The 12,714-nt window shown below is 39.8% G+C and overlaps 1 protein-coding gene across 7 annotated transcripts in view; it reads right to left on the bottom strand.

Annotated features, from left to right (window-relative positions):
• Positions 1-595: 595 nt before the first annotated feature.
• Positions 596-12,714, bottom strand: part of ift80 (intraflagellar transport 80 homolog (Chlamydomonas)) — a 227,487-nt gene continuing 215,368 nt past the window's right edge. For all 7 annotated transcript variants that reach the window (XM_080185487.1, XM_080185491.1, XM_080185492.1 and 4 more), the window contains 3 exons: positions 6,532-6,704; positions 3,135-3,258; positions 596-1,091 (listed from right to left, as the gene is read on the bottom strand). In XM_080185487.1, coding sequence (XP_080041613.1) covers positions 966-1,091; positions 3,135-3,258; positions 6,532-6,704 — 423 coding nt within the window. In that variant the 3' untranslated portion in view covers positions 596-965. The remainder of the gene's footprint in view (positions 1,092-3,134; positions 3,259-6,531; positions 6,705-12,714) is intronic.

Genomic DNA, 12,714 nt, shown 5'->3' with positions numbered 1-12,714 from the left:
CTTATTATAGCCACATAAAGAAATGAATCAAGCAAAGTTACCAGTTCATACTAGCTGTCAAACAAGACTCCTACACAATTAATCCCTTTATGAGCCTGGTTTTGAATTGTGCTCTTAGTCAATGCACTTGCCTGACTCTGATCTTCCATTAATCTATAATATTGAATATTAATTTGGGGGGGAAAATTAAAGTACAATTTAAGGATAATTTATACACATTTTTACCTTAAAAACCATAATTTAAGAAGTATGGTACTGTGACAGGTTATAAACTCATTTCCAAAGATCATAAAACATCAAATTGCACCCTTTTTAATCATTATAATATAAACATTTTATATTTCAGGTTAATGTATAAAGTAATTTAATAATTCATTTATATATTCAACAATACTATCCATTGCTGCACAGAACCATTCTTGTCCTCATTGTTTGATTAATCCCTTATGTGGCCATTTGCATCTGAAAATGCATTCCGGGGTCTGCCAAAATATTCCAGAGTATGCATTATATTAATTAATGATATCAAGCTCATTAAATAAAAAAATTTCCAAATTACATTATATAATTTTGGTTTATTATCAATAACATACAATGAAAACATTCATTAAGATGATTGTTCGATGTTGAAACTGCAACACAAGCCTCAGAAGTTGATTACATTTATTTCAAAATAAAATAATTCTACATTTGATTTAATACAGAAGTGAAAACCACAATTATCTAAATTGTGCACTAAATATATTCTCAATAACAATATATGAATGGCATTACTTGAAAAATATTTATTACTGTACGGTGATAGAAAATAAACATACTGAACTTCATTTAAACATTTAATCCCAAGATCTTTCAAATGTATCCCTTTACTACAAAAAGAAGTGTAGAAAAACTTTGAGGAGATGAAATGGTCTACTGTGCAAGTTGTCTACCATTTAAAGTTAATCTAATCCTGAGCGTTTGCGTTACCGGTTTAAGGGTGTACTCCTGGACCCAGTTGAACCTAAAGTAGGAACAGTAGCTGCACGCTCTCGTTCTTTTGCAATCTCCATTTCAATTTTGGCTTGAATTTTCTCCCAGTTAACTTCTACCTGCATGAGATATTACATGACGACAGCATTAGTCAAGGATTCCAATTAAATTCAATATTCTGTCCAAATTCCCACCAACAGTGGTCCATGATGGGGGTCCTAGCCAGCAGTCCATAAAGGGACATTGCAGGCCTCTAAGAAAATGGTACAGAGTCAATGTTTCATATTTGTGGGGCCAGCAGAAGTAGGAATGCTTTTCTTGGCCCCATAAAAAAGTTTTTGCAAATAGCTAGATCCCGTGCAAGACACTAAACAGATGGGAGTTAGTCCTTCATTATTCATCATGGAGTTTGGTTACGAGTGGTGTGCCTCAGGGATCTGTTTTGGGGCCACTGCTGTTTGTAATCTTTATTAATGATCTGGATGAGGGTATAGTTGGGTGGATTAGTAAGTTTGCTGATGACACCAAAGTCGGAGGTGTGGTAGATTGTGAGGAAGGGTGTCGAAGTTTGCAGGGTGACTTGGACAGGTTGCAGAGCTGGGCCGCGAGGTGGCGGATGGAGTTTAATGCGGAGAAGTGTGAGGTAATCCATTTCGGTTGGAATAACAGATGTGTTGAGTATAGGGCTAACGGGAGGACTTTGAATAGAGTGGAGGAGCAGAGGGATCTAGGTGTATGTGTACATAGATCCCTGAAAGTTGGGAATCAAGTAGATAAGGTTGTTAAGAAGGCGTACGGTGTCTTGGCGTTTATTGGTAGGGGGATTGAATTTAGGAGTCGCAGCGTCATGTTGCAACTGTACACAACTCTGGTGCGGCCGCACTTGGAGTACTGTGTGCAGTTCTGGTCCCCACATTACAGGAAGGATGTGGAGGCTTTGGAGAGGGTGCAGAGGAGGTTTACCAGGATGTTGCCTGGTATGCAGGGAAGGTCCTATGAGGAGAGACTGAGGGATTTGGGGTTGTTTTCACTGGAAAGAAGGCGGCTACGAGGGGATCTTATAGAAACATATAAGATGATTAGAGGTTTAGATAGGGTGGATGGTGATAGCCTGTTTCCTCGGATGGAGAAATCTAGCACGAGGGGGCATGGCTTTAAATTAAGGGGGGGTAGTTATAGGACGGATGTCAGGGGCAGGTTCTTTACCCAGAGGGTGGTGAGGGACTGGAATGCCCTGCCTGCTGCAGTTGTAAATGCGCCTAGTTTGGGGGCGTTTAAGAGATTGGTGGATAGGTTTATGGACGAAAAGGGATTGGTTTAGATTAGTGGGTCAATGTTTTTTTTTAAAAAATAAGACTGGTCGGCGCAACATTGTGGGCCGAAGGGCCTGTTCTGCGCTGTAATGTTCTATGTTCATATAACTACGAGGAAAATATGCCCATAACCAGTTGGCTCTCCAGCATCAGATTTGGGGGGTACCCCAAAGATGTGCTGGCAAATCCCTCTTGGAATTTCCCAGGTAAGCATTTGCACAGCAATTGTCCAGAAGCACTAACTTCCCCCAGGCAATTGTGTTCAACTGGAAACCATCTGAAAACCAATTTAAATCGTTAACTTCAGATGGTTCCATCAGGGTTTTGCTAATAATTATTACTCAGCAGAAGTTAGAAGAAATAAAACATCTTCTAACTTCTATGTGAGTGTTTTCTTGCACGGGACTTCCCTACAGCTGAATCCCTGCCAAATTGGATATTCCTGACACTTCCAGCTAACTCGCCACCTTCTCCCCGACTAATCACTTCCTCATGGTATATCCCACCTTCTGGGATTCCTTCCACCCCTGACACCCCACCTACATGGGATTACCCCCAACCTGTGTGCCTGACTTTCATCCTCAATCCCCTGACCCGATCCTCCAGAACCTCCACCTCCTACTGCTTTTCGGGCCCCACACCCACCTTGACCTCCCACCCCCGACCTCTGATTCCCCAGACCAGATCTCCGAGTCCCCCCCCCAGTCCCCTGAACTGTCACAGCTACATAACTCCAGTACCCCTATCAGATAGGTTCTATTGATCTGTCTGCGTGTTTCAATTTGAGTTGATCAGCACCCAACCTGGATGAACAGACTTGAACAATATTCTGTTTTTCTAGTTACTTACCCCTTCTGCATACTGTAAAAATCTCTTGTTGGATTCTTCTTTTTGGAAATCCTCCAAAAATTTCCTCCTATAAGCTAGCACAGTATCAACGTGCGTCTTATATTTTACAGCCAGCTCCAGAGCTCTGTGGAAACAGTTATGTGGCACATTATGGTACTCAAAAGCAAGCACTAGCTGGGTATCCTTCAGAACTATTTTTCTACATTTTCCCATAATTTATTTTCAGTGACCAAAATTAGTCTATATTTACAATACATTAACTGTGACAAAGCAAAACATATTTTTAAAATTTCTTAAGGAATGTGAAATAAAGCAAAATAAATGATTACTATTTTGTTTCATCAAATCATAGGTGACAATTTTAAACATTTGAATCACAACTTTTACAATTAAATTTGGCTAGTGAAGAGATTAAAGTACAAACTGAGCTCATGGTGATTGGGCTAAGCTTTGTTTTGAACATGTTATATTTTGAGTTAATGACATCAGTCTGCAGCAACATTTGCTGAGGATGCTGATTTGTAGCCAGAGATTTTGTCGGTTAAATAGGATGTGGCAACAAAATTATTCCAATTGACTAATTAGGAAATGCTGACGTCTTCATCTGCAGAGATCCCATGAGCATTACAGTAATCAGATTTCTCAACAATTAAGGTATTATTTTAAACTTAAATAAACTTCATTTTATATGAGAAGAAAGATGTCATGCAATATTTGTGTGTGAAATTAACTGTTTGAAATGACTGATGTTGCTCAGAAATTAAAAAGTGTTTCATTAAATTAAATATTAAGAACACTATTTAAATTTTATGAAAGTTGTAGAATGGCTAATAGGGCACTTTCTGTGCTGGTCGGAATTCTGTTTATTTTTCTCAGACTTTATATAAAGTTCATTGATCATAAGCAAAAGGACTGGACTCCCCAAACTTCAAAAAGCAAGTACATTGACATTATTGTCCCATGCCCTTGCTCATCCCACAGAATATAGATGCATATGGTGAGAAAGCCAGGCACAGGAGGCTTCAGTGCAAGCTTGTCTTGTATAGGATTGAATATTCAAAATATGTGATAAAAATAACTTGTATTTAGGTAGGACACTTAATATAGGGAAACATATCAAGGCGTTTCACTGGAATACAATCAGATACTAAATGACACTGAGGCTGAAATTTTTCATAGAGTCAGGGATCCCACTGCCAAGGTGAAGGTGCTGGAGTAATAATGGGGGGCGGGGGAAGAGAGAGAGAGAGAGAGCGCGGTCCTGCTTTTGCAAGCAATGGGTCACAGGCTTCCAGTGCATAGATGAAAGCCAGTTGAGCGGCTGCTGGAGGCATTGCCATCCTATTAAGAATGACAGCCCACCCTCAAAAGCTGCTGTTCCTATCAGAAGGCTGGCAGCTCTAAAACCTCACTGCAATCTGTAGCCAGTACTGAGGAAGGAAGGAGACCTGGGGCCCACAATAGGTACATCAGAAAATCAACAAAGGTAAAGGAGTTGAATATTACTCAAATGGGGTCCTCTTGCAAAAATCACAAAAAGCTACCATGCAAGTTCAGCAGCTAATTGGGAAGACAAATTTTCGGCCTTTATTTCAAAGGGAATGGTGCATTAAAATATTGCTAAAACTGTACAAGTCACTAATTAGACCACACCTGGAATACTTTGAGCAGTTTTGGTCTCCTCATTTAAGGAAAGAAAAATGGTTTTGGAGGCAGTCTAGAGAACGTTCATTAGGTTATCCCAAGTTTGGGGGATTTTATTATGAGGAGAGGTTAAGTAGGTTGTACCTATTTAGTAGGTTGTGCTTACTCCAATGTACTCATTGGAGTTTAGAAGAATGGGAGATGATCTTATGAGACTCAAAGGATTCTCATGGGGCTGGACAGGATTGATGCTGAGAGTTGCTTTTCTTCGTGGGAGAGTCTAGGACCAGAAGGCATAATTTCAGTGTAGAGGGTCACCGATTTAAGACAAAGGCAAAGAGGAATCTTTTCTCTGAGGGTCGTGAATCTGTGGATTCTTTATCACAGAGAGCTGTTGGGGTTGGGTCATTGAGTATGTTCAAGGCTGAGATAGACAGATTTTGAATCAGTAAGGGAATCAAGGGTTATAGGGCTAAGGTGGGAAAGTAGAGTTGAGGATTACATCAGAAAGTCATGATCGCATTGAATGGCAGAGCAGAGCCCTATTGTGGGGGAATGACATCTTCCTGAGCAAAGTGCTTATACCCCTGTTAAATGGCCCAAATCGAACATTCAAAATCAGCTCATGGCTGGCAGCCTGTCTGCTTCCAGTCCTGCCATTAGTAAAACGCCCTGATAATGTGATAGCATTGGGGAGCTGATCCAGTGCAGCTCCTGTAATTATACTCCCCTCTTCCCAGAGCTTCCCTGGGGCCAGTAAAATTCAGTCCCAAATTAATCTCTTATTAATCAGAGATTAAGGTTTGATCAATCATGAAGATATTTCAGTTGAGTAGAATGGAATCAATTTGTATGAGGGAAAATGCATTATGCAGTTACAAAAATTTCTTTTCATCTATTCTGCAATTTTTAGGAGTGTTAGATTAGAATGTGGAAAGAAACAAACAGGAACCTGTTAAAAATGATAATTTAATCCTATCCATAATACTTAAAATTAACATTGTTATTTAAGAAGAAATTGAACTGCCAAGGTGGGTATGAAGTATATTATAGCAAATAGGGCAACTATTATAAATCTCAAGTGTTATCTGGAAGAAATCTTCATAAAAGCTGGGCTAAATTTTGTTATTAGCACTTATATAACTGATATCAAATATAACTGATATCAAAAATTTGTCTTTTAAAAATAAATGATTTTAGTCAAAAATGTTCTTATGACTGATAAATCTCAAATGAGATAACAGTACCATGGTGAAAAATACTATAGTGAAAAGGGCACAGGTTCACCCCAGAAATTCTCCACATGATTCAGAACTGAAAGCATCGAAGGGCTTCAGTCTACCTGCCTGTACTCCCCTTCAAAGTTGGTTTGTTGTATAGGGAGGTCCAAAGACGATGAACTATTACCTTGAAAATGGAGAGTTACATCTCATTAAATGTTCAAATCATTAATGAGTAAATGAAAATCAGTGAATTGTCAATTCCATCCTCTATGTATCAACAAGTTCAGACTTATATAGGGACAGTCCAGTAAATAAATAAGAAAGGCTGGGATTGAACAGATATTGCTGTTCAAATTTTTGATTTTATCTTCAATACTGCATTATTTTGGCCAATAAGCAAAGCAAAACCTATTTTTAAACAATAGCAGCATAATTATTATCAGTTACCAACACTGACCTCTAGTGTGCACTTGTATCTCTATAGTAAACATTCATTTTAACCCAGTGCTGAATGTGTTTGATTTCCTCACCTATCCCAGTTGTAGAGGTTAATATTTGTTTGGATGGCTTGGTAAATGAGGCCCGCCTGGATTAAAATTCCCTCAGCATCCTGTGTATTTCCAGTGAATAGCAGCAAGTGTGCCATCCGCGACTCCTTTGAGGGTAAATCTTTGATTAAGTTGATATACTGTACTTTATCAATCTGGGGATTAAAAAATAAACATATTTTGAATTTGAGCACAATTACAATTTAATTATTGTTTTGTATAATGGTATGTTTCAAACACTGGATTTTTCAGTTGCATACATTTTTATTAAGGTTACAAAATACCCATAGGAACAAGAGAAGGCCATTTTGCCCTCAAGTCTGTAATGAGATCCTGCCTAATTTGCAACCTAACTCCATACATGTCTCTTTGCCCCAAACCTCTTAAAATCTTTGGATAACCAACATCTTTCAATCCGAGATTCGAAGTTTACAACTGAACCAACATCAATTACCTTTTGTGGAAGAAAGTTCCAAACTGTTACCAACTCTCATGTGTGGAAGTGCTTCCTAATTTTACTCCTCAAAGCTCTGCTGTCATTTTCAGAAATGCATCCTACATCTATATTTAAGGCAGCACGATGGCACAGTGGTTAGCACTGCTGCCTCACAGTACTAGGGACCTGGGTTCAACTCCTGGCTTGGGTCACTGTCTGTGCAGAGTCTGCATGTTCTTCAGATGTCTGCGCGAGTTTCCTCCGGGTGCTCCGGTTTCCTCCCACAGTATGAAAGACGTGCTTGTTAAGTGCATTGACAGGATGAAACTTTTTCTCTTTGTTGAGGGGTCAAAACCAGGGGACATTGATTTAAGGTAATGGGCAGGAGATTTAGGGGACTTGAGGAAAAACCTTTCCACCCAGAGGGTGGTGGGAATCTGGAATTCACTGCCTGAAAGGATGGCAGAGACGAGAATACTCACAACATTTAAGAAACATTTAGACAAGCACTTGAAATGCTACAGCATGCAAGGCAATAGATCAAGCGCTGGAAAATGGGATTAGAATAGATAGGTGCTTGATGGCATGCTCAGACATGATAGGTCTCTTTTTTTTGGAGCTCTAAGTTGTATTTTATTCTTCTAGATATAAAATCAGCATTCCATCAGCCATTCTGATTGTTTTTTGTACTTCTTCATGGCAGTTAATGCATGTATCTGGACCCCCAAATCTCTCTGTTTCTAGCTTTTCCCTTTTTAGAAAGTACCATCTTCTATCCTTTAAATATCCAAACATTTTCCTACATTGCAATCCACCTGTCGCAGTTTTGCCCATTCAATATTGCTACTCCATTGCTGCAAAGCGTTTGGTTTGTATTGAACTTCTTAGAGGTATTACAAGTTCACTCTTTATTCTGGTGCTATCGAAGCATTGTAAATTTAGGCAATTGTTTTCTTTCCATTGAATTTTCTTGTAATTATTTATGTCTATCTGAGTAAAAAGGTTAAAAAACTCATAGGGCAACAAGGTGGCATAGTAGTTAGCACGCCTGCCTCAAGAAGTCAGGGGCCTAGGTTTCATTCCAGCCTTCATTGCTTGTCTTTGTGTAGTTTGCACATTCTCCCCGTGCCTGCATGGATTTCCTCCAGGTGCTCCCACTGTCCAAAGATGTGGGGGTTAGATGGATTAGCCATGGTAAATGCGTGGGGTTGCTGGGATAGGGCAGAGGGGAGAGTTTGGGTGGGATGCTTTTTTGGAGAGTTTGTGCAGACTCAATGGGCTGGACCTTCTGCCTTTTGATGATTCTATGGTTAAGCAGTGGAGATAAACAATAGAAAAAATGTTTTCATTTTAAAAGGTGTGCAGCCCAGAACATGTAGGAATTTGTTGTTAATTTTCTAGACAATGAACCAGATGGTTGGATCTTTGTGAGAAACTAAGGGGTCTGAAAAGAATCTGCAATAGTGCCTACCGCATAAGCTTAATGATCTGAGTGTGAAGCAATATTGAAATACTTGACTAGACCGCCTTCTGTAATGTAGAAAGAAAGTCAGGAGAGATGCAGTGTTTTTTGTTGAGGCTAATGCAGAGCAGCTTCGTAACACAAGACACTATGCTCTACAGACTATTCTGGAGGTCACATATTGAGGGAAAAAGAATTGTTGCTGGAAGGCTGTCAACTCAGACTGAAACATGCTGGTTTCCCAGAGCAAGATCCTGTCTGTGTGGTGCTGTCTGATAAATTCCATGATCTAGTACTACACATTACTGTATGGACTAATGCTTGGCATAGCTGAGACAAAAGTAAAATGAGGAACAGCTACAATTGAAATTCATTCCTTTTGTGTGTGCCCTGGGAGCTTGAATTGAAAGGTAACATTGTTTCAGTTTGAATGTTTACAAAATAATCAAATGTGAACAACCACCTCTGGAAAGTGTGCATTTCCAATGTATGCAGCAATGTATGAATAGATACACATAAATATATTGGTGGCAGGACTAACTTTGTACCTCAAAGTTAATTTAATATCTGTTAAAATTCAATACCTGGATCGAAATGTTCCAGTTTGGCCACTATTTATAATGATGCGACTCAAATTACTTCTGGACTCTGTTTATGACCTTGCAATATGTAGATTTTGATTTACTTGTGTTTTTGCATACTTGTTACACTTACGATTAAAGCTTATTGTTGAAAAAAACACATTTGATTGAGTTGAGAGACTGGAACTGAGCTTCTCTCTAGAACTCATAGGGGCTAATTTTTTGTGCCCCTTCACAGGACTTTGGGCACAAATGAGATTAAATTTGGTGCAAATCAGTCAGCTGACGTGATGAAAGCGTTTTGGTAGACAGTACAATGCTCCCAGCAATCTCTTCTTCTTAAAAAGCACCTTTTAATGTCTGAGCACCAGATCCATTTTTCAGTTGTATTTCTTCCTTTGTCACTACTACCTGAACTTCAATTAGGCTCTTTGCATTTCTCCTCTAAAGTCCCTGACTAATCAATAGATTGGCAGGCTAAAACTGAATGCTGGTGCATTTTCAGCAGGCAAACAGAAGAGAAACAAGAGTGTGTTAGATCATGCTCAGTATTAGATTATATGAGGTTTATATGTTAATTAGTGTATGTGGGTGTTGTAACTCAGGCAATGACACTGGGGCACAAAATAGGGAAATGTCTATGTTGTTCAATAATAAGCTTTATTCTTAAAGTAACACGTATGCAAAAACATATGTAAAATGAAATCGACATACTAAAATGTCATAAACATAGTCTAGAGGGATTTGAATCGTGTCATTACAGATAGTGGCAGGACTGGAACATTTCTATCCAAACATCAAATTTTAACATATTAAATTGACTTTGATGTACACAGTTAGTCTTGCCACTAATATATTTATGTGTATCTGTTTGCTTGGTGCTGCACATATTAAAGATGCACGCTTTCCAGAGCTAGGAGCGTGGTCCAACTTCCTCAGTAATGTCTCTGCTTGTGATCTGTGTAACTACTATGGTTGGTATCCCCGTTGCAATGGGTAATATTAAGAACAGAAGAGTTTACAGCTGATTTTGGAAAAAGAGCTTTCGGCCTTCACCATGCGTCAGCCTACAGATCCATAACAGTTTATAAGATCACAGCAGCAAATGGGGCAGCATGGTGGCACAGTGGTTAACGCTGCTGCCTCACAGTGCCAGGGTCCCAGGTTTGATATCCAGCTTGGGTCACTGTCTGTGTGGAGTTTTGCACATTCTCTCCATGTCTGCATGGGTTTCCCCTGGGTGCTCCGGTTTCCTCCCACAAGACCAAAGATATGCAGATCAGGTGAATTGGCCAAGCTAAATTCTCCCTTAGTATACCTGAACAGACGCGGGAGTGTGGTGACTAGGGGATTTTCACAGTAACTTAATTGTCGGATGAACGTAAGCCTACTTGTGACCAAAAAACTTTAAGAACAGTAACCTTTGGCAAGAGTTGGAAGTTGTTGGGATGAGAAGCTTTTCAGAGTGAGAAAAAACACAAAAAGAAGGTGCAATGTGTTTTTTTCTGCTGAATGTGTAACTGTGGGAAGCAGGCAGGAAATGATAACGGGGGGAGTAGATTATGATAGGGGCCATGCTCTGCAAATTAACAACAGAGAATTAATTGACTGTAGTTTTGCACAGCCGATGAGATCATTTATTCCAGCACTGCAGTAATATCAAGAACAAAGAAACCAGTATCTTGGTTAGTAATTAATTGTTCTTATAGTTATGCATACTTAGCATAAGAGCTCCCTATGGGGAACTTTCTTGGACCAATTAAATTGCATGGTAACAGATACAATGAAGTCACAGGTGCTACAATCCAGTTAGGGACTGTTAACTTTTAAAGAAGAAATCTGAACACCTAGCAATTAACTGACAGATCACCATCATAAGGTTTCAAATTTGCAAATGAAAACCAACTTAATTGTTTACTAAAAAGAACTAAACAAAATAAGCATTATTAACTCAATACTATAGCTTATAAAAGCTTCTGCTGTAAACGCAATTCTACTTTTTACTTCCCCCCAACCTCTCCAGAGCCCCTTTTCTTCCACAATCTTGAAGGTTCTCTGACTTTCCTTGAGACCAACCCAAAGGTATGCCTCAGCCTCCACAATTTATTTTAGTTCTCTTTGGTATTCCAGCTATTCCTCCAAGGTATAAATTTCATGGCTATCCTTCCCTTAGCTTTTGTTAAACAATTCTTTCTTTTTTTACAGATCTCATGACTCTATAGCTTCTTGTTCTGGCTTTGGACACATGTAGATTTTTTTCCCCCCACAGTCTCATGGAAGAAAATGTAACTAACTTGACTAGTAAGTTTGTGGTTGACACAAAGTTGATGGATTTGCAGATAATAATGAGGACTGCAGAGGATACATCAGGATATTGATCGGTTGGAGACTTGGGCAGAGAGATGGCAGATGGAGTTTAATCCAGACAAATGAGAGGTAATGCATTTTGGAATGTCTAATAAACATAGGAAATATACAGTAAATAGCAGAACCTTTAAGGGTATTGACAGGCAGAGGGATTGGGTGTAGAGGTACACAGTCACTGAAAGTGGCAACGCAGGTGGAGAAGGTAGTTAAGAAGACATACGGCACAGTTGCTTTCATCGGCCAGTGCACTGAGATTAAAAATTGGCAATCATGTTGCAGCTTTATAGAACTTTAGTTTCACCACACTTGGAATATTGTGTTCAATTCTGGTCGCTACACTACTAGAAGGATCTGAAGGCTTTGGAGAAGGTACAGAGAAGATTTACCAGGATGTTGCCGGGTGTGGAGGGCATTAGCTATGAAGAGAGGTTGGAGAAACCTCTCACTGGAATGACAGAGGCTGAGGGGTGACCTGATAGAAGTCTACAAGGTTATGAGGAGAATGGACAGAATGGATAGGCAGAAGCTTTTTCCCAGGGTGAAACAGTCAATTACTAGGGGCATAGGTTTAAGGTGCGAGGGGCAAGGTTTAAAGGAGATGGACAAGGCAAGTTTTTTTTAATATACTGAGGGCGGTGGGTGCCTGGAACTCTCTGCCAGGGGAGGTATTGAAAGCCGGTTCGATAGAACATAAGAAATAGGAGCAGGAGTAGGCCATCCAGTCCTTCGAGCCTGCCCTGCCATTCCAAAAGATCATGGCTGATCTGAAGTGGATCAGTTCCACTTTCCTGCTTTCTCCCCATAACCCTTAATTCCCTTGTCTGTCAAAAACCTATCTACCCGTGACTTAAATATATTTAGCGAGGTAGCCTCCACCACTTCAACAGGCAGGGAATTCCACAGATTCACCACCCTTTGAGTGAAGAAGTTCCTCCTCAACTCCGTGACTTTTAAGTCAGTGATAGTGACTTTTAAGGTATGTCTGGACAAATACATAAATAGGATGGGAATAGACAGTACAGTTCTCGGAAGGATTAGAGGTTTTAGTTCAGTCGGGCAGCATGGTTGATGCAGGCTTGGAGGGCCAAAGGGCCTGTTTCTGTGCTGTAATTTTCTTTGTTCTATGTCTGCTTCCACAGCTACTGCACAGTTCTTTCCAAACCAACTAATCAAGCTGACACCTTTTTGCCACAAGGCTGTGAAGGCTACTGTAGATTTCTTCCATTAGCTACAAGCTACAACAAATTCAAACTGAACTGACTGCTTCTGTCAGCAACCACATGCCAAGAATCTTCTAACCAAAGTTCCACCCTGAATCA

This window comes from Carcharhinus amblyrhynchos, chromosome 3, assembly GCF_965287045.1.
Source record: "Carcharhinus amblyrhynchos chromosome 3, sCarAmb.v2.hapA, whole genome shotgun sequence".
In the NCBI taxonomy this organism is placed as follows: domain Eukaryota; kingdom Metazoa; phylum Chordata; class Chondrichthyes; order Carcharhiniformes; family Carcharhinidae; genus Carcharhinus; species Carcharhinus amblyrhynchos.
Note: the sequence above shows the minus strand (reverse complement) of the source record. Positions and strands in the feature narration are given on the sequence as shown.